At 41.6% G+C, this 21376-nt stretch overlaps 1 protein-coding gene across 4 annotated transcripts in view; it reads left to right on the top strand.

Moving 5' to 3' along the window:
• GABRR1 (gamma-aminobutyric acid type A receptor subunit rho1) overlaps nucleotides 1–21109 on the top strand; it is a 40678-nt gene extending 19569 nt beyond the window's left edge. For all 4 annotated transcript variants that reach the window (XM_077159282.1, XM_077159281.1, XM_077159280.1 and 1 more), the window contains 5 exons: nucleotides 10413–10495; nucleotides 13214–13354; nucleotides 15247–15399; nucleotides 19474–19670; nucleotides 20816–21109. In XM_077159282.1, coding sequence (XP_077015397.1) covers nucleotides 10413–10495; nucleotides 13214–13354; nucleotides 15247–15399; nucleotides 19474–19670; nucleotides 20816–21109 — 868 coding nt within the window. The remainder of the gene's footprint in view (nucleotides 1–10412; nucleotides 10496–13213; nucleotides 13355–15246; nucleotides 15400–19473; nucleotides 19671–20815) is intronic.
• The last annotated feature ends 267 nt before the right edge of the window (nucleotides 21110–21376 follow it).

Raw genomic sequence — 21376 nt, 5'->3', positions numbered from 1 at the left:
CTGGGTCGTATGGCAATTCTATATTCAGCTTTTTGAGGAACCGCCAAAGTGCCTTCCACAGTGGTTGCACCATTTGACATTCCCACCAACAGTGGATAAGTGTACCTCTTTCTCCGCATCCTCTCCAGCACTTGTCATTTTCTGTTTTGTTGATAATGGCCATTCTGGTGGGTGTGAGATGATATCTCATTGTGGTTTTGATTTGCATTTCTCTAATGGCCAGGGACATTGAGCATCTCTTCATGTGCCTCTTGGCCATCCGTATTTCCTCTTCTGGTAGGTGTCTGTTCAAGTCTTTTTCCCATTTTGTAATTGGGTTGGCTGTCTTTTTGTTGTTGAGTTGAACGATCTCTTTATAAATTCTGGATACTAGACCTTTATCTGATATGTCATTTCCAAATATTATCTCCCATTGTGTAGGCTGTCTTTCTACTTTCTTGATGAAGTTCTTTGATGCACAAAAGTGTTTAATTTTGAGGAGCTCCCATTTATTTATTTCCTTCTTCAGTGCTCTTGCTTTAGGTTTAAGGTCCATAAAACCGCCTCCAATTGTAAGTTTCATAAGATATCTCCCTACATTATCCTCTAACTGTTTTATGGTCTTAGACCTAATGTTTAGATCTTTGATCCATTTTGAGTTAACTTTTGTATAGGGTGTGAGATACGGGTCTTCTTTCATTCTTTTGCATATGGATATCCAGTTCTCTAGGCACCATTTATTGAAGAGACTGTTCTGTCCCAGGTGAGTTGGCTTGACTGCCTTATCAAAGATCAAATGTCCATAGATGAGAGGGTCTATATCTGAGCACTCTATTCGATTCCATTGGTCGATATATCTATCTTTATGCCAATACCATGCTGTTTTGACCACTGTGGCTTCATAATATGCCTTAAAGTCCGGCAACGTGAGACCTCCAGCTTCGTTTTTTTCCCTCAAGATACTTTTAGCAATTCGGGGCAACCTGCCCTTCCAGATAAATTTGCTTACAGGTTTTTCTAATTCTGAAAAATAAGTTCTTGGGATTTTGATTGGTATTGCATTGAATCTGTAGGTCAGTTTAGGTAGGATTGACATCTTAATTATGTTTAGTCTTCCAATCCATGAACTCGGTATGCCCTTCCATCTATTTAGGTCTTCTGTGATTTCTTTTAGCAGTTTTTTGTAGTTTTCTTTATATAGGTTTTTTGTCTCTTTGGTTAAATTTATTCCTAGGTATTTTATTCTTTTACTTGCGATTGTAAATGGGATTCGTTTCTTGATTTCCCCCTCAGCTTGTTCATTACTAGTGTATAGAAAAGCTACAGATTTTTGAGTGTTGATCTTATAGCCTGCTACTTTGCTATACTCATTTATTAGCTCTAGTAATTTTGTTGTGGATTTTTCTGGGTTTTCTACGTATAGTATCATATCGTCTGCAAACAGTGATAGTTTTACTTCTTCCTTTCCAATTTTGATGCCTTGTATTTCTTTTTCTTGTCTAATTGCTTTGGCTAGAACATCCAACAGAATGTTGAATAATAGTGGTGATAGTGGACATCCTTGTCTTGTTCCTGATCTTAGGGGGAAAGTTTTCAATTTTTCCCCATTGAGGATGATATTAGCTGTGGGTTTTTCATATATTCCCTCTATTATTTTTAAGGAAGTTCCCTTGTATTCCTATCTTTTGAAGTGTTTTCAACAGGAAAGGATGTTGAATCTTGTCAAATGCCTTCTCTGCATCAATTGAGATGATCATGTGATTTTTCTGCTTTGATTTGTTGATGTGGTGTATTACATTAATTGATTTTCTTATAGTGAACCATCCTTGCATACCTGGGATGAATCCTACTTGGTCATGATGTATAATTCTTTTAATGTGTTGTTGGATACGATTTGCTAGAATTTTATTGAGAATTTTTGCATCTGTATTCATTAGAGAGATTGGTCTGTAGTTTTCTTTTTTTGTAATATCTTTGCCTGGTTTTGGTATGAGGGTGATGTTGGCTTCATAGAATGAATTAGGTAGTTTTCCCTCCACTTCGATTATTTTGAAGAGTTTGAGGAGAGTTGGTACTAATTCTTTCTGGAATGTTAGATAGAATTCACATGTGAAGCCGTGTGGTCCTGGACTTTTCTTTTTAGGGAATTTTTGAATGACTAATTCAATCTCTTTACTTGTGATTGGTTTGTTGAGGTCATCTATTTCTTCTTGAGTCAAAGTTGCTTGTTCATGTCTTTCCAGGAACCCGTCCATTTCATCTAAATTGTTGTATTTATTAGCGTAAAGTTGTTCATAGTATCTTGTTATTACCTCCTTTATTTCTGTGAGGTCAGTAGTTATGTCTCCTTTTCCATTTCTGATCTTATTTATTTGCATCCTCTCTCTTCTTCTTTTTGTCAATCTTGCTAAGGGCCCATCAATCTTATTGAGTTTCTCATAGAACCAACTTCTGGTCTTATTGATTTTCTCTATTGTTCTCATGTTTTCAATTTCATTTATTTCTGCTCTAATCTTTGTTATTTCTTTCCTTTTGCTTGCTTTGGGATTAGTTTGCTGTTCTTTCTCCAGTTCTTCCAAGTGGACTGTTAATTCCTGCATTTTTGCCTTTTCTTCTCTTCTGATAAAGGCATTTAGGGCAATAAATTTCCCTCTTAGCACTGCCTTTGCTGCGTCCCATAAGTTTTGATATGTTGTGTTTTCGTTTTCATTCGCCTCTAGGTATTTACTAATTTCTCTTGCAATTTCTTCTTTGACCCACTTGTTGTTTAAGAGTGTGTTGTTGAGCCTCCATGTATTTGTGAATTTTCTGGCACCCCGCCTATTATTGATTTCCAACTTCATTTCTTTATGATCTGAGAAAGTGTTGTGTATGATTTCAATCTTTTTAAATTTGTTAAGACTTGCTTTGTGACCCAGCATATGGTCTATCTTTGAGAATGATCCATTAGCACTTGAGAAAAAGGTGTATCCTGCTGTTGTGGGATGTGATGTCCTATAAATGTCTGTTAAGTCTAGCTCATTTATAGTAATATTCAGATTCTCTATTTCTTTATTGATCCTCTGTCTAGATGTTCTGTCCATTGATGAGAGTGGTGAATTGAAGTCTCCAACTATTATGGTATATGTGTCTATTCCCCTTTTCAGTGTTTGCAGTGTATTCCTCACGTATTTTGGGGCATTCTGGTTTGGTGCATAAATATTTATGATTGTTATGTCTTCTTGTTTAATTGTTCCTTTTATTAGTAGATAGTGTCCTTTTTTGTCTCTTTTAACTGTTTTACATTTGAAGTCTAATTTGTTGGATATTAGTATAGCCACTCCTGCTCTTTTCTGGTTGTTATTTGCATGAAATATCTTTTCCCAACCTTTCACTTTCAACCTATGTTTATCTTTGGGTCTAAGATGTGTTTCCTGTAGACAGCATATAGAAGGATCCTGTTTTTTAATCCATTCTGCCAATCTATGTCTTTTGATTGGGAAATTCAGTCCATTAACATTTAGTGTTATTACTGTTTGGATAATATTTTCCTCTACCATTTTGCCTTTTGTATTATATATATCATATCTGACTTTCCTTCTTTCTACACTTTTCTCCATACCTCTCTCTTCTGTCTTTTCATATCTTACTCTAGTGCTCCCTTTAGTATTTCTTGCAGAGCTGGTCTCTTGGTCACAAATTCTCTCAGTGACTTTTTGTCTGAGAATGTTTTAATTTCTCCCTCATTTTTGAAGGACAATTTTGCTGGATATAGGAGTCTTGGTTGGCAGTTTTTCTCTTTTAGTAATTTAAATATATCATCCCACTGTCTTCTAGCTTCCATGGTTTCTGCTGAGAAATCCACACATAGTCTTATTGGGTTTCCCTTGTATGTGATGGATTGTTTTTCTCTTGCTGCTTTCAAGATCCTCTCTTTCTCTTTGACCTCTGACATTCTAACTAGCAAGTGTCTTGGAGAACTCCTATTTGGGTCTAATCTCTTTGGGGTGCACTGCACTTCTTGGATCTGTAATTTTAGGTCTTTCATAAGAGTTGGGAAATTTTCAGTGATAATTTCTTCCATTAGTTTTTCTCCTCCTTTTCCCTTCTCTTCTCCTTCTGGGACACCCACAACACGTATATTTGTGCGGTTCATATTGTCCTTGAGTTCCCTGATCCCCTGTTCAAATTTTTCCATTATTTTCCCTATAGTTTCTGTTTATTTTGAAATTCAGATGTTCCATCTTCCAAATCACTAATTCTATATTCTGTCTCTTTAAATCTATCATTGTAGGTATCCATTGCTTTCTCCATCTTTTCTGCTTTATCCTTCACTTCCATAAACTCTGATTTGTTTTTTCAGTTTTTCTATTTCTTCTTTCTGTTCAGCCCATGTCTTCTTCATGTCCTCCCTCAATTTATCGATTTCGTTTTTGAAGAGGTTTTCCATTTCTGTTCGTATATTCAGCATTAGTTGTTTCAGCTCCTGTATCTCATTTGAATTATTGGTTTGTTCCTTTGACTGGGCCATATTTTCAATTTTCTGAGCATGATCCGTTATCTTCTGCTGGCATCTGGGCATTTAGTCAGATTTCCCTGGGTGTTGGACCCAACAGGTTGAAAGATTTTTCTGTGAAATCTCTGGGTTCTGTTTTTCTTATCCTGCCCAGTAGGTGGCGCTCGTGGCACACGTTTGTCTGCGGGTTCCACTAGTAAAAGGTGCTGTGGGTCCTTTAACTTTGGAAAACTCTCGCCATGGGGGAGGTTTGCCAGCCGAAGAGACTTGGAAGAGTGCCAGCCGGCCCGGGGGTCCAAACGCGGGGAGGGTCGCCGGCCGCCACAGCCCGGGAGAGCACCTGACCGAATTTCCTAGTCGGCCCGGGGTGCCAAGCGTGGCGGGAGGGCACCAGCCGCCACAGCCCGGGAGAGTGCACCGTTCCCAGCCGGACCGGGGAGTCAGGTGTTTGGAAGGGACCCCCCGGTCACCGTTCTCCGCGGTCTGAGGATTTCCGACCCAACTCTCTCAGTTGGTCCGGGGTCCTCATGTGGTGGGGGCGCCAGCCGCCGCGGCCTAAGGGGACCGCCTGTCCAATTCTACCAGCTGGCCTGGGAAGGTGGAAGGGAGGGACTCCGGTCGCTTGCCGTCCCACCCGGGAAAGCCTGTGCCCCTCCGCGATCTCACCAGAGCTGGTTCTCCCAGACAGTTAGCCATTCCAGGATGGGGTACGCCATCCGTTTGATCTCTGTCGTGGCTCTGGGAGCTGCTCTGTATCGTCTCCACTCCCCCAGTAGCTATTCTAACTTCCGGAGAACCGCCTCTTCCAGACACCTGATTTCTGGAGAACCTCTGCTGCTCTTTTGAGCTGACCTTAAGAGGGTGTGCAGAAGATCTGCTGGCCTTCACAGAGAAGGGACCTGGTTACTCGCTGTGATATTCTCCTCATTGTGCTGTACAGATGGTGCATTTCAGTCCTACAGACTTTGTTTTGGTTTACATGTTGACTGGTAAAGAGGAATCCCCACACCATTTGTGTAAGGAGGGGATGCCTGCACAGCTGCACAGTGCATCCATTGAGTTAGAGATGGGCCAACATCCCTCTACATCTCCAGCAATGTTACAACTGGATTTCTTCCCTCCCTCAAAGGAATATTTATAATGATTCCTCAGTGCTCATCCTGACTTGGAACCTAAGCAATTAGGTACCAGACTTAGAGTGGGGATATGGGTTTTTCATCTCCATGGCTTGAAATGCCTACTCCCACAGGAAGAACCAGGTGGGTTGAGGATATGCAATCCTTTCCCCAAGCCACTTTGGGTTAATTCTCCCTGGAGTCTTTACTTCTGAGGCAGGTAGTCAAGGTACCTTAAGACTCAAAAACTACCAACAAAACAACCCAACTCAATAGCACTGCCAAGACTCCTAAACCATAAGGCAAAATGACTGGTGATGTGTTAGTAAATGTTTAACAGCTGGCTGTCTTGGAAAAAAATATGCAGGTATAGACATTTGTAAGTCTATTATAAACATTACTGAAATAAAGGATGCATAGTACATGATTTACAAGTGAAATGAAATATTCAATACTCTGTATTATAAGTTCCATACATTCAGAATTTGCTATTTCTTATAAAGCCCACTATCAGTTTTGATAATTCTATTGCCAACAAAATCAGTCTATAAATAAAATGTTTATGAACACTTGTTTGCCCACCTGATTGAGAAACAAACATAGATCTCACATAAATGTTGATTGATATTTTCATTTCTGCTAATGGATAAGATGAAAGCGAAACAGCAAAGAACTATGTAGGAGCTTCACACATTCGTCAGACATGACTTTTTTGCTGAATTGAGTAATAGATTAAATACTAGAAAATTGTGTGCTCAATTTTTGCGATTTGTTTTTTCAGTTTTTCTATTTCTTCTTTATGTTCAGCCCATGTCCTCTTCATGTCCTCCCTCAATTTATCGATTTCATTTTTGAAGAGGTTTTCCATTTCTGTTCGTATATTCAGCATTAGTTGTCTCAGCTCTTGTGTCTCATTTGAGCTATTGGTTTGTTCCTTTGACTGAGCCATATTCTCAATCTTTTGAGCGTGGACAGTTATCTTCTGCTGCTGGCGTCTGGGCATTTATTCAGATTTCTCTTGGTGTTGGACCCAGCAAGGTTGTAATATTTTTCTGTGAAATCTCTGGGTTCTGTTTTTCTTATCCTGCCCAGTAGGTGGCGCTCGTGGCACCCGTTTGTCTGCGGGTCCCACCAGTAAAAGGTGCTGTGGGACCTTAAACTTTGGAAAACTCTCGCCGTCCTGGGGGTTCGCTAGCCGAAACGGCTTGAGCCGGCCCGGGGTCCGAACGCAGGGAGGGTTGCTGGTCGCCGCAGCCAGGGAAAGAGCCCGTCCGAATTTCCTAGTCGGCCCTGGGCAACAAGCGTGGCGGGAGGGTGCCAGCGGCAGCGGCCCGCCCGAGAGAGTGCACGTTCCCCGGGAGTCACGGGTTTGGAAGGGGCCTCCCCCACCCGTCACCTTTCTCCGCGGCCTGGGGGTTTCCGATCCAATTCTCTCAGTTGGTCCGGGGGCTGCGCGTGGTGTGGGTGCCAGTCGCCTTGGTTTCAGGGGACCACCTCTCCAATTCTCCCAGCCGGCCCGGGAAGGGGGAAGGGAGTAACTCCGGCCGCTTGCCGCCCCGCCCGGTAAGGCCCGCGCGCCTCGGCGATCTCACCCGAGCTGCTTCTCTCAGCCAGCCAGCCGTTCCAGGATGGGGTACGCTGTCTTTTTTATCTCTGTTGTGGCTTTGGGCGCTTTCTGTATCGTTTCTACTCCCCTAGTAGGTGTCCTGGAGAAGAAACTAAGATCCGCGCGTCTTACTAAGCCGCCATCTTCCAGGAAGTCCTGTGTGTGCTCAATTTTTAATACTATTCACTGTGCAATGACTATAGACATGGCATACTTTGAAGTTTAATCTGCTTTCTTAAGGCTGTACAATCATTTTCTTAAGTCTAGATTGTAAACAAAACAATAAATCAAGCCCTGATCTGTAACATTTAACAATTCTGTAGTGCAAATACTCCCATTGTGGGCAATTTCAAGCCACCAACATGATGTCAGTGAACATGGAGAGGGGAAGACGTGCAGCAGCTCACCATCAGATAACATTTCTACCACACACGTACAGTAGAGGTAATTAACCTCAAGAGCATAGATTCATTGTAAAGTATACTATATAGTAAAGTGTACTGATTATTTCTAAATAATTAGAAAGTGATGAGCTCTGGGTATTATTTTTGCTTTTCATGTAACTTATTTAGTTGCAAGTCGATATGATTTAATTTCTAATAATGGCTGTTTTTAACAACTGGCTTGCAAAATTCCTGAAAATATAACAATCAGCTCTGATGAGCCAGGAGAAATCTACTCCAGCACACCACTGGACATGACCACCGAAGGCAGAACAGAGGAAACAAGGGAGTGGAAAACCTCCTATGTATTCAGGACAAAAATCATCAGTAAGCCTCACCCACCAGGGGAAACAGTTCCATTCAATTCTTGTGCCTAAAAACAGATAGTCTGATTTTTCATTACAAATAAAATCTTGGGTTTATCTGCTATTCAATGGAAAAAAACAAGCCGACAAGAAAAGAGGCCAAGGTTACTGTGATTATGACCTTGAGATTTATTTTGGGAAGAACATGGAGCACTTAGGCATTACCAAGCCTGTCAGCACCTGATCAGCTCTTAAAATATATTCTAATAAGTGCCCTCCCATCTCATTCACTCATTGGTTGACTTAGTAGATTTTTATTAAGAAACTTCTAGGCACCAGGGTGGTTCCTGCTGTGATGCAAATGAAAACCTTTGCCATCATCTGAGGACATGATAATGAATGATATAAAGTCACTGCCCTGAGAGGGGTTGCAGGAAGGGGGCGGAGAGAGACATGGGACCAAATGACTCAGATGTAAATAGAGGTGCACACCCAGGGAGTGGGTGGAGAGGAAAGGGAAGGACAGGTAACAGGATGCTGAAACGGAAATATACTGAGCACCTACAATAAAGTAAAATTCCAAGTGAAATTCTTCTTTATGCCAGGTAGATTTTACTAAGGAAATGCTCAAAAACCAATTCCACAACACTTGAACTCCTAGTCAACTTCAAGATATGGAAGAATCAATGACTGTTGGAAAGAGTCAATGAGGGCTGGAAGAAGAAAAGATCTGTGAGATTTTTCTTAGGAGAGAGTTATGGCCATGTGTGAGCCTGAGCCCTGAGATGCAGGAAGGAGAGAAAGGGGACCATGTCCTAAAATCACATCCCAGAGATAGGGCTTCACTGGACCACCTGAAGAGCTTGGTATTTGTGTGCCAGCAGTTGTGGGATACCTTGCAGCTAGAGGGCTAGAGGGGGAGAGATGAGCTTTCTAACTACCTTAGGGAGCCAAGAGAAGTTTCTGCTGTGGCCAGGGTCAGTCTGTGTTCCCAGGTTTGTTCAGAACAGGCAATATGTGAGTCCATGTGGCGTGGATGGTGGGTGAATTACGAGTGGGTGGGGAGTTGCTGCTGGGAAATGGAGACATACAGCCTGGAAGTGCCCAGCAGCGGGAATAAAGAACTCAGGAGACAACCAGCCTCTAGCAGGCCCAGAGATAGCAAAGCCACTTAGCCAAAGTAGAACTGCCCTGCCCTACCTGCCTCTATCTCTGTTTCTGTAACATCTAATGAAAAGAGAAGAGAGATTCAATCCTCTTGTTCTTAGCAAAAATCTTCCTGCATTTGACATTTCATGTCCCCAAATTTAGCTCCCAGTGTCCTCAAACTTAGCTCCTAGCTTCTTTCTTGCTGATGATGTCATTGGGGCAGTTACACTGGTGATATACCAATAACCATGGAAGGTCACCCCCTCGGGAGTCCAAGCCAAATGATATCTGAAGGCCACGTGCCGACCTGACTGCCATGGCCACCCCATCCCCACCCCAAACACCCTGTTGATCAGGAATTCCTGAGAAGATAAGACTCTACCCAGCCTGCCAGCAGTTCACGACCTCTTCACAAGCAATCCGTGCGGGATGCAATCATTTCACACTGAAAATGGGAAAAATGGAGCCAATATTTGGCTCCAGATAATTCTGTTTCAAGGGGAATTATCCAAATAATTTTCACAACTTGATACATGTAAATTGTGTGTGGCTGGAGGAAAAATGGTATAGTCGCTAGCCAACAGCCTTTAATCATATTTTGCTGTGCGGCTCCCACAGGACAGGAGGACTTTCTTTTATGATTATGGTCTGTATTTGCTTGTTCTTTTCTAGGAGCCTATTTTCCTGTATGAAACTATGAAACAAAACCATCAGGGGCCAACACGTTCTTGCACTTTGGTACAATAAGACCTTCCAGTGTTTTTCCATGTGGTCTCCATGGTATTCTCCACTAAAAGCACCTCTGCCTGCTAGTAAATAGCATTATTAATGCAAAAATATCAACATTCTATGTAAAAACAAAGGCGCTGAATTTGGCAACTGGCATAAGTGCTTTGTTAGCTTTATTTCTGAAACATTATAAACAAATTCTTGAATATCAATCAAGTCATTAAAAGAAAAGAACTTGAATTTGTCTAAAACAGGAAAACAGTCTATGTTCCTCTGGCTTCTTTTAAGAAACAAAAGACTTCCTTAACTATGAGATAATTTTGTTATTTTACATTGCTGTATGGACTGAAACCATTGCTTCTTTAAAATGCCTCACTACTGACCCCAGGTTAAACATAGATACACAAAAGTATTCAATGAATTTATCACTTCATAAACTACTGGTCGAAATCCTGACACATTGCCTATGAATCAGAAGAGGGAAGAAATTATAAAATTGGAAGGCAGCAGAGGTCTCTTCTATTTGCTTTATCATTTTGCACTTGTATTTTGCAGGCTCTGAAAGCTGGGATTTTGTCTTTTTGCTCCTAGGGTTACAGTGACTGCAATGTGCAACATGGACTTCAGCAGATTTCCCCTGGACACACAAACATGCTCGCTGGAAATTGAAAGCTGTGAGTATACTGCCTTGTCCCAGACAGCAGTAACCAGCTCTTAGTAATTCTGTCTCTAATACTTAGTAGCAAGAATAACATTTGTACTCCATTCATGCTGCTGGATCTTTTTTTTTAGATTTTTAAAATTGAGGTATAGTGTATATTTACATACCATATAATCATCCAGAGTACACAATCAGTGGTTCACAGTATCATCATTGGATTGTGCATTCATCATCGCAATCGATTTTTGAATATTTTCATTACTCCAAAAAATAAGTAAAAGTAAAAAAGAACACCCTAAACTTCCCATATGCCCCATTCCCCTCTATTGTTTATTTCATGCCTATACTTTTAAAGTGATTTCTTCAATTAAATCTAGGTCTAGGGTAATTTTAAAAATCATGAGCAAATTTGGGATGACAACCCTCAATTCCCATAGCTGACCTTTTAATGCCCTATAGCAGTGTTTTTCAAATTATGCTCTGTGGCGTTTTCTCCTAGTTCCCTGTAGCAGCTGCTTGGAGGAGGGGAGTAGGTGGGCGAAGCAAATGCAGGTCTGCCTTCCAAGGCCCCAGCCCAGCACTCACAAACATTGTCCATCGAGAGTACCCTGTTTTTTATCAGGTTTATTGGTCTACTGAGTAAAATTTTTTGTCAAAGAAAGGATTTCTTAGCAAAAACAAATTTAGCAACAGTTGCCTTAGAGAACTGCCTCTGAGAGTGCACATGGTGGTTGAGATTCTCAGGTACAATCAAAGTGCCTTGGGACACTTGCACACACATGGCAACCTAAAAAAAATGTAGGCCTCAGGAAGATCAAGGCCCAGGCGGTGTCAGGGACGAGCTGCTCACGTCTCTGCACATCTGCTCCACTCTCCTCTCTGCTAAACTGCTTCTTCTGATGGGCATCATCTGGGCTCCCCCAAAGCTCCTGCTCCTGTACTCCTCCCAAAACAGCACACCCACTGCCCCTTCCCTGAAGATGCCACAGTGCTAGTGAGGGATCTCACTGGTCCCGGGTGCCCTTGTCAGCCGGGCTGGGCTTGGGGCGGTGGGTCAGGTGACCCAGCTCCTGTCCTCCAGAGCCCAGGAGGGCGGGCACACCAGCATGCATTGCGGGGCTAAAAAGGCAGCTTCCTAGGGAACTGAAGGTGCGGAAAAGGTATACGGTAACCCAGGAGCACGGGAGTGACTCCTTACTGCACAGAGCTTTACATCTGCTGTCTCGGTCAATCCTCACAAAATTCCTGTGAGGCCACTGTTATCTCTATCATATAAAGGGACATCCCTACTATACAATGGCCAGACAGCCACCCAAGAGTATATCACTTGCTTGAGGACACAGAGATAAGATATGACAGAGCCAGAATGAAATGCTAAATTTGTTAGCTTTAAAACCTGTTTTTTCTGCTACAACCAGGCAGCTTGTGCCTCTGTACTGGAGTTTTTCCCAGGTTGTAACAGTCAGGCATCCACCAGAGAAACAGAATCAGCAGATTATGTGTTGTGTGTGTATATGTGTGTGTGAGTATACCCAGACACAAAGACACAAGCACATAGATACAGACATAGGTGTATGTATTTATAATCATATTTATATTCATATTTATATAAGGGATTTAATTCAAGGGCTTGACTTACATAATTGTGGGATTGTCTAGGAAAGTTTGAAATCCGTAGTGCAGACTGTTATAAAAGGCAGCTTGGAAACTCAGGCAGAAGCTGATACTGCAGTCCACAGGTGGAATTTCTTCTTCCTAAAGGAAATCTCAGTTCTGTTCTTATGGCCATTCAGCTGATTGGATGAGACCCCTGCAGATTATCCAGGATAATTTCCTTTACTTAAAGCCAACTGATTATAGATGTTAATCACAATTACAAAATACCTTTCGGCAATACTAGATTAGTGTTTGATTGAATAATATAATGAGGACTATAACTCAGCGAGGTTGACCCAAAAAATTAACCATCACTCAGGTCAAGAGCTAGAAGACTGGAATAAAATAAGAGAAGAGTCCGGTAGGTCTGGAAAGAACTGCTTATACATGAGCAGACCAGGCTGGGAACTCAGTTAGGCATTATTTCAATTCTGTCCAGGCTGTAGGTAACTTTGATCAGCTGGAGGAATAACTGTGCACATGAATAGACATATGTGCTCGCCCAAAGCGGGTGGGGCTGTGGGAAGTGGTAGCCCAGAAAGGGTGATTTTCATGGGACAATGACCTCACTTTCAGGAACAACTGGAGGTCTGCTCCTGCTTCTTTATGGGTTCTTTCTGGATAGAATGCAGTGTTTATCATCCAATAGTATTTAAAAGTATTTGCATTAAATTGATAGGTCATTGCACTTTGAATGAAGAAAGAAAGTAAATGATCCTGGCTTTCAAGTCTGAATCATATGAAATTGCCAATACTCAACCACTTTTGACTGTGAAAATAGAAATTTCATTTGTGTTTAATCCAATAAATCCAGGCTGAATGGTGGAGTGAGCACTTTTACAGTAATTATCGAGTATTTAGGCTTGAGCTAAATCATTTGCTCTGATAACTTTTGGAAGGCTGGGAAAAATTAGATTTGTCTTTTCAGATTTTATTTTGCCTTGTTTAGAGTGCAGTTTGTTTATTCAGTCTGTCCTAATACAGTCCCAATTGCATGCAAGGCTGATCAGGATCGGCTTCCACATAGCCTGTCTTCCCACCAGTTGGAGTTTGATGGTGTCTCCTGTCTTCTCAGATGCCTACACAGAAGATGACCTCATGCTGTACTGGAAAAAAGGCAATGATTCCTTAAAGACAGATGAGCGGATCTCACTCTCTCAGTTCCTCATTCAAGAATTCCACACCACCACTAAACTGGCCTTCTACAGCAGCACAGGCGAGCCTGGGGTGGGGGCTGAGATTTGGGGCAGTCATTGGCTTGGCTGTATTCTTTTAAGAAAAGTGTGGATTGGTCCCCAAGGGACTGAAGCCTGTTACCCACATGAATCTGAACTCAAAGATGGGAATCTTTTTTTTTTTAATTGAGAAATCTTCACATACAAAAATTCCATACATGTGACAATCAATGGCTCACAGTATCATCACATATTTCTGTACTCATCAACATGATCATTTTTTAGAACATTTGCATCATTCAGAAAAAGAATTAAAAAGAAAAGAGAAAAAACCCATACATACCACATCCCTTACCCCTCCCTCTCATTGACCACTAGTATTTCCATCTACACAATTTATTTTACCCTTTGTACCCCCTATTATTTATTTATTTTTTAATCCATATTTTTGACTCATCTGTCAAAGATGGGAATCTTAAACGAAGTCTAAGGGAGATGAGCATTGGATGGAAGTGGTTTTATGATACTGCCAAAGCATCAGAAGTGATAACCTAGAAAGTATTAGTCAGGATTCATACATAAGCCATGTGAGTAGGTTTGAGACAATCATCTTATCCCTGATATGATTACTAGAGCCCTCTCCTCTACAGCCAAGAAATGACTTCAGGAGTGTTATTCTCCACTGATACTCTTCCTGCCTCCAGCCAGCCCCCCTGGGGCTGCTCCACTCTTGACTAATTCCCTCTTGCCATACTGTGTGGGTATCTCCTCTTTAGTGCCCTCTTCTAAGCCTCACTGCAGGAACAATCAGTCATTTTCTTGTAGGCAGTATTGTTGCCTTGTAAATAAAAAAATCTGAGCATGTTGTGACCCCTGTTGCTTGAGGGTGTGCTCTATGGACTCCTTCCAGTTAGCTACTTGTGCTAAACAGCTGTAGTTAATTTTCCCCACCCCTTGCCTCCTTTTGACCGTCACTATTCAGAATGACTTTGCTTAAATCATTATGCAGTTTTTATCACTAAATCATTGCATGATTGACTACACAGGGTAGTTTAACCTTTTAAGTACACTATGCTCTCCCTAATCTATAACAGAGAGCATGGTTCTACTCGAAACATATCACGACAATCCAACACAACTCATCTTCTCTATACATCACCTTTCAGTTTTGTTTCATCCGGAGACCCCCATTCCTTTGGCCCTTAGCATTCTGACATTCCCTTTTTAATCACTTTCTAGTACCAACAGGCATGTCCCTTTCATTTTAATTACCCAGGAATCCAAGTTATCCGTTGATGTCTCCAAGTTCCCATTTCCTCTCCTAGTCATCTCAAGAATATTCTGCCTTTTCCTTTCATCATTCTCCCATTCCTTTCATCTCCTTTAGGCATTTTTTCCTTTGCAAAGAACACAAGGGCACAGCTAAGGCATAGCTAGACCTGTCACAATTCACTCTGTGCGTAAATGCAGTTTGTGCTTAGCTTGTTATTTTAACTTATTTTCCCTCACAATGAAATCCAAAGGGGTTGTTTAAATCAGTGCTTCTCGAAATTTAACATGTGTACGAGCCATGTGGAGGAATACTGTTAAAAAGGAGATTTTGATCCAGCAGGTTCTGGGTGGGGGCCCAGAGTCTGCATTTCTAACAACCTCTCAGGTGATAGTGATGCTGCTGAGCCCCAGACCATACTTTCAGTAGCAAGAGTTTAAATGACTTTCTCAAGGGGCTGCCTTTGCATAGAACAGAAGCCAAAGAGTTCCTGAAATGGATTCATCCGGGTGGTGTGCTTATCACATAATCACTGTGTCTGATGATTTTTCTCACTTCCACTCTATGGAGGAATGGAAGGATCTAAGACATATGATTCCCTGGATAAAATGCTGCACTGCATAATTATGTCATGTACTGTCTTTTCTTCCTTGTGTCCCCCAGGCTGGTACAACCGTCTGTACATTAACTTCACCTTGCGTCGCCACATCTTCTTCTTCTTGCTCCAGACCTACTTCCCCGCCACCCTGATGGTCATGCTGTCCTGGGTGTCCTTCTGGATCGATCGTAGAGCTGTGCCCGCCAGGGTTCCCCTAGGTAAGTGTTCTAGTTTGCAAGCTGCCAGAATGCGATATACCAGAAACAGAACGGCTTTTAAAAAGGGGAATTTATTAAGTTGCAAGTTTACAGTTCTAAGACTGTGAAAATGTCCAAATTAAAGCAAAACTATAGAAATGTCCAATCTAAGGCATCCAGGGAAAGATACCTTGGGTCAAGAAGGCCAATGAAGTTCAGGGTTTCTCTCTCAACCGGAAAGCCACATGGCAAACATGGAGATGACTGCTAGCTTTCTCTCCAGGCTTCTTGTTTTATGAAGCTTCTTGTTTCAAGAAGCTTCTTGTTTCAAGAAGCGTTTTCCTTCTTCATCTCAAAATGTCTGGCTGCATTGACTCTAAAGCTCTTTCCAAAATGGTTCCCTCTTAAAGGGCTCCCGTGAGCAACCCCACCTTGAATGGGTGGAGACACATCTCCATGGAAACCATCTAATCAAAAGTTACTACCCACAGTTGGGTGGGTTACAACTTCCATGGAACCAATCAAAAAGCTCCCACCCAACAATATTGAATGTGGATTAAAGGACCACAGATTTCAAACAGCACAGTAAGGAACTTCTCACATACACATATATATCATACCAGGCATCTGAAAATACAGGTAATTCTTTCCAGATAAAACTCCCCCCCCCAAAAAAATTGGCCCTATAGCTCATTTAGCATTATAACTTAGAAAAAACCCATATGTACTCACAGGTAAAATCCCATTATAAAGAATCTGTGTAGTAAAACTGACTCCGGGTCCTCACGAATGCCCATTGAAACAGTCCATTTTGGTCCTGGTAGAGCATTGTTCTGGTATGGGCAATCCAGTTCTGTGGACGCTTTCTCTGCCCATCTGCCTAAGGAAATCTCATTCTATAATAGAGTTTCTTGAAAGGTGGCCCGAGGGATCCTTGTGACAGAATCTCCCAGAGAAATTGTTTAAAATAAAGAGTCCTGGGCCCCGTCGAGAGCTATGATATCAGAATCCTTGAGGAAGACCCAGGAATCTGCATTTTAAAAAGCTCTCTCAGTAATTCTTTTCTTTTTTAAGGTAAAGCTTTTATTAAATTATTTTACTGATAAAATAAGGATATATAGTCTTTATAATAAGGAAATATAGTCTCTTTATAAAAAAACTGGGATCACAAAATTGATTTTGAAAGAGAGCATAAAATTGTTTATAATCCTTCATTTAAATAAGTACTGTTAGTTTTATTTTTAACTTTTAAAATCGTATAATATAACATAGATACAAAGCAAAGAAAGAAAAAAGCAATAGTTTTCAAAGCACTCTTCACCAAGTAGTTACAGGATAGATCCCAGAGTTTGTCATGGGCTACCATACCATCATCTCAGATTTTTCCTTCTAGCTGCTCCAGAACACTGAAGACTAGAAGGAATAAATAATTTTTATCATCACAATTGGCTTTTTTTTTCTTTTTTGTGAAAAATAGCATTATGCAAAAAACCAATAAATTTCAAAGCACAGCATAATAATTAGTTGTAGAACAGACTGCAGAGTTTGGTATGGGTTACAATTCCACAGTTTTAGGATTTTACTTCTAGCTGCTCTAAGATATCTCTCAGCAATTCTGAGAATCACTGAGCATTTGACTGATGGCTATTGGCCATCAGCTTTCTTCCCCATCTTGAATATCACACCAACTTAGTCACACCACCACCACTGGTCAGACAGGCCAGGGGGCTCAGGGAAGAGGGTGCTGTAGTCTGCCAGGGCTCCTATGACAAAGACCACATGACAGGGTGGCTTAAAGATAGGAGTTTTTTGTCTTGTGGTTTCGGAAGCTAGAAGTATAATGTCAAGGAATCCACAAGGTCCTACTTCTCCTGAAGTCTGTAGCATTCTGGTGAAGGCCTTCTGTACCCTCCATCATATGGTGGTCTGTGTCCTTGGGTTGCTCCTCGGGTTTCTCCTGCCTGTATCTCAATTTCCTCTGTTTATAAGGATTTCAGCCATACTAGGCTAAGAGCCACTCTAATTGAATTTAAATTCAGATAGGATTTTAATCCAAACAGGAATTCAAATAGGATTTAAATTCAAATAGGAATTCAAATAGGATTTTTGAAGGTGCTCTTTACAAATGAGATCTCTCTCTCTCTCTCTCTCTCTCTCTCTCTCACACACACACACACACACACACACACACTCCCACCCCTTCCCAGAGGTCAGAACTTGAACATGTCTTTGTGGGGGGCAGGAGTCAATCCACCACAGAAAGTGACTCATCAGGTTTTAGTGAAACTGGATTTTCCCTGGCCCTTAAGACGACCCCAATCCCCTGTGATGTGATGTTTGCCAAGAAAATGTTCTGAGCTTAATTTGAAATCCTGGGCAAATTTCCATTGACAGATGCCCTGTCCCTTCTTTAACAGTAGTTCTATAGCTTTAACAGTTACTGTGTTAAATGAATATGCATTCTGGTTTTAAAAAACTGTCTCCTATAAATGAGGTTGACATCATCATCCTTGGTAAAAACGATCTCTAGGTCCTCAAGTTGACATTGCTGAATGGGCAGCCAGGCCCAGCACAGGGGTGGCTGCCAGAATAGGCTCTGCCAGCTGGTAATACAGTCTCAGGACTACAGAACTCTACAACAGCAGCAAGGACACCTATATTAAAATAACTTTATGTACTTTATTTCCCTTGATGGAGCAGTAGTTACAATAAACATATATACTTGCTCATAAATGCAATCTTTTTTAAAAAAAATTGAAGTGGAATAAATGTTTTCTTCATTAAAAATTTTTTTTAAATACCAAAAAACACCAAACACAAATGTTCTTAACTTTTGATCATTCTGTTCTACCTATATAATCAGTAATTCACAATATCATCACATAGTTGCATATTCATCATCATGATCATTTCTTGAAACATTTGCATCTATTCAGAAAAAGAAATAAAAAGAAAACAGAAAAAAATTCATACATACCATACCCCATACCCCTCTCTTTCATTGATCACTAGCATTTCAAACTAAATTTATTTTAACATTTGTTCTCCCTATAATTTATTTTTATTCCATATGTTCTACTCCTCTGTTGACAAGGTAGATAAAAGGAACATCAGAAACAAGGTTTTCACAATCACACAGTCACATTGTGAAAGCTATATTATTATACAATCATCTTCAAGAAACATGGCTACTGGAACACAGCTCTACATTTTCAGGCAGTTCCCTCCAGCCTCTCCATTACATTCTGACTAACAAGGTGATATCTACTTAATACATAAGAATAACCTCCAGGATAACCTCTTGACTCTGTTTAGAATCTCTCAGCCATTGACACTTCATTTTGTCTCATTTCACTCTTCCCCCTTTTGGTCGAGAAGATTTTCTCAATCCCTTGATGCTGAGTCCCAGCTCATTCTAGGATTTCTGTTCCACGTTGGTCCACACCCCTGGGAATCATGTCCCATGTAGACAGAGGAGGGTGGTGAGTTTGCTTGTTGTGTTGGTTGGAGAGAGAAGCCACATCTGAGCAACAAAAGAGGTTCTCTTGGGGGTGTCTCTTAGGCTTATATTTAAGTAGACTTGACCTATCCTTTGTGGGGTTAAGTTTCATATGAACAAACCCCAATATTGGGGGCTCAGCCCATAGCTTTGGTTGTCCACACTGCTTGTGAGAATATCAAGAATTCAACTTGGGGAAGTTGAATTTTCCCTCTTTCTCACCATTCCCTGAAGGGGACTTTGCAGATACTTTTTTATTCACAGTTCAAATCACTCTGGGATTTATCAGGGCAGAAACAAATGTTTTAATGCCAAAATGTCTGAGGTTCTTTTCAGAGGATAAAGTGATACAGCTGTTCTGATGTATACACAAGTATACAGATGGGAGGGCAAGAGTGGGGATGAGGGGTGGGGGAACAAGAAAAGCTTCCCAGAAGCTGAATCTTGAAAGATGAGAAGGTGTTTACTAAAGAGAGTGTCAGAGTTGACATTCTGGGCAGGGGGAGCAGTAGGGACAAAGAAGCAGAAACATGAAGCCGTCCAATGTGTTTGGCAAAAGACAAGCAAATGCTGATCTCTCGCCGTGCTTGCTGCAGGTATCACCACGGTGCTGACCATGTCCACCATCATCACGGGCGTGAACGCCTCCATGCCCCGCGTCTCCTACATCAAGGCCGTGGACATCTACCTCTGGGTCAGCTTCGTGTTTGTGTTCCTCTCGGTGCTGGAGTACGCGGCCGTCAACTACCTGACCACGGTGCAGGAATGGAAGGAGCGGAAGCTGAGGGAGAAGGTGATTTTCCCATGAGCTTAAAGTTTCTGGTCAGGGGTGGAGCCTGGTCTAGCTCTGGACCCTCAGGCAGGTTAGAGCTTCTCTGTAAAATCTCATCCACCTGCTTCACAGGGTTGTTTTGAAGAGCAGACAGAATAATATATCTTAAAACACCATGAGACGTACTCTGGGCTACATCTTTCATTCACTGAAGTGTTTATTTAACACCTGTCATATACCAGGAGCTGCTAGGTCAGGTCATCGTGGACATGGTTCCTTTAAACTTGGTAGTGTTGATAGCTTTATGAGGGACTCCCAGGATAAAAACAAATGACAGGTCAACATGGTGGAGCATGTTATTTATGTGAAAGAACCCTCCATGGAAGCACAACCATGCTGGGGAATGTTCCTAGAATCCATTCTAGGAAATGTGCCTTCGTATGTGGCCCCGTGGGTCTCCCATTTTGATTCCCAGATTATCTTCCCGTCCACCTGACCTTCCTTCCTTCCTCTAGTCTGCAGCTCAATGGATTTCTCTTCCAGAAAACTCTAACTACATAGTGGTAATGTATCCCCACAATGCTGCACCTTCCCATCTCCCACCCCCGTGACACAACATACACATGCACACATGCCTACATACATACTCTCTATCTCTCTATCAGAGTAGTTTTACCTGTAAACATTTTTATCGGGGGTCATATTAGATTATGATTTCATGGAGAACAAGGCAATTATTGAACTATAGACATTTGTTTTCTGGTATGAATTGTGCTGCTTCCCAGGAGTCCATATGTAGATCTTAAAAATGGGTATCTGTTCTTTTACAGTGTTTGCAGTGATACCCCCATTGTTTTTACCCCCACCCCTAACTGGGAATAAAAGAAACCCAAAGAAGGCGGGCCGCGGTGGCTCAGCGGGCAAGAGTGCTTGCCTGCCGTGCCGGAGGACCCTGGTTCGATTCCCGGCCCCAGCCCATGTAAAAAACAAACAAACAAACAAAATATAATAAAACAAGAAAATGTTTAAAAATGTTTCCCTTTCTTCCTCCTTTCCTTCCTTTCAAAAAAAAAAAGAAACCCAAAGAAGACAACACCCTCCCCTATGCAGTTGTTTTGAAGGGCTTCAGAAATGAGGCCAAGCTGCTGTCCCCACTTGTGTTGCAGCTCCCCTGCACATGTGGATCACCTCAGCCCCGCGGTGTCATGCTGGATGGCAGCTACAGCGATGGGGAAATGAACGACCTGGGAAATTACCTGCCGGAGAACGGCGAGAAGCCAGACAGGATGATGGTAGAGCTGACCCTAGCCTCAGAGAGGAGCTCCCCACCCAGAAAGAGTCAGAGAAGTAACTATGTGAGCATGAGGATCGACACCCATGCCATTGATAAATACTCCAGGATAATTTTTCCAGCAGCATACATTTTATTCAACTTAATATACTGGTCTATTTTTTCATAGATGCCAGTAATTCTGTAAGTTTCATAATTTTTATGGCATGTACTATAGAAATACTTGTATGATGAAAAATAATTTGGGTTACAGTTAAAAAAAATTTCCCAGTACCCACCCATGGTTTTACTATCCCTTCTCCAGCCATCCATAGCGATATTAACAATACATTCACTGTTTTAATTTGCACTTAGTAACCATTGATTGCATGCACAGCATTATATGGGGTGCTGCAGGAATGTGCCACCATAGCAACTGGTGATAGTTCCAGATTGC

The sequence above is a fragment of the Tamandua tetradactyla genome, chromosome 5, assembly GCF_023851605.1.
Source record: "Tamandua tetradactyla isolate mTamTet1 chromosome 5, mTamTet1.pri, whole genome shotgun sequence".
In the NCBI taxonomy this organism is placed as follows: domain Eukaryota; kingdom Metazoa; phylum Chordata; class Mammalia; order Pilosa; family Myrmecophagidae; genus Tamandua; species Tamandua tetradactyla.
Note: the sequence above shows the minus strand (reverse complement) of the source record. Positions and strands in the feature narration are given on the sequence as shown.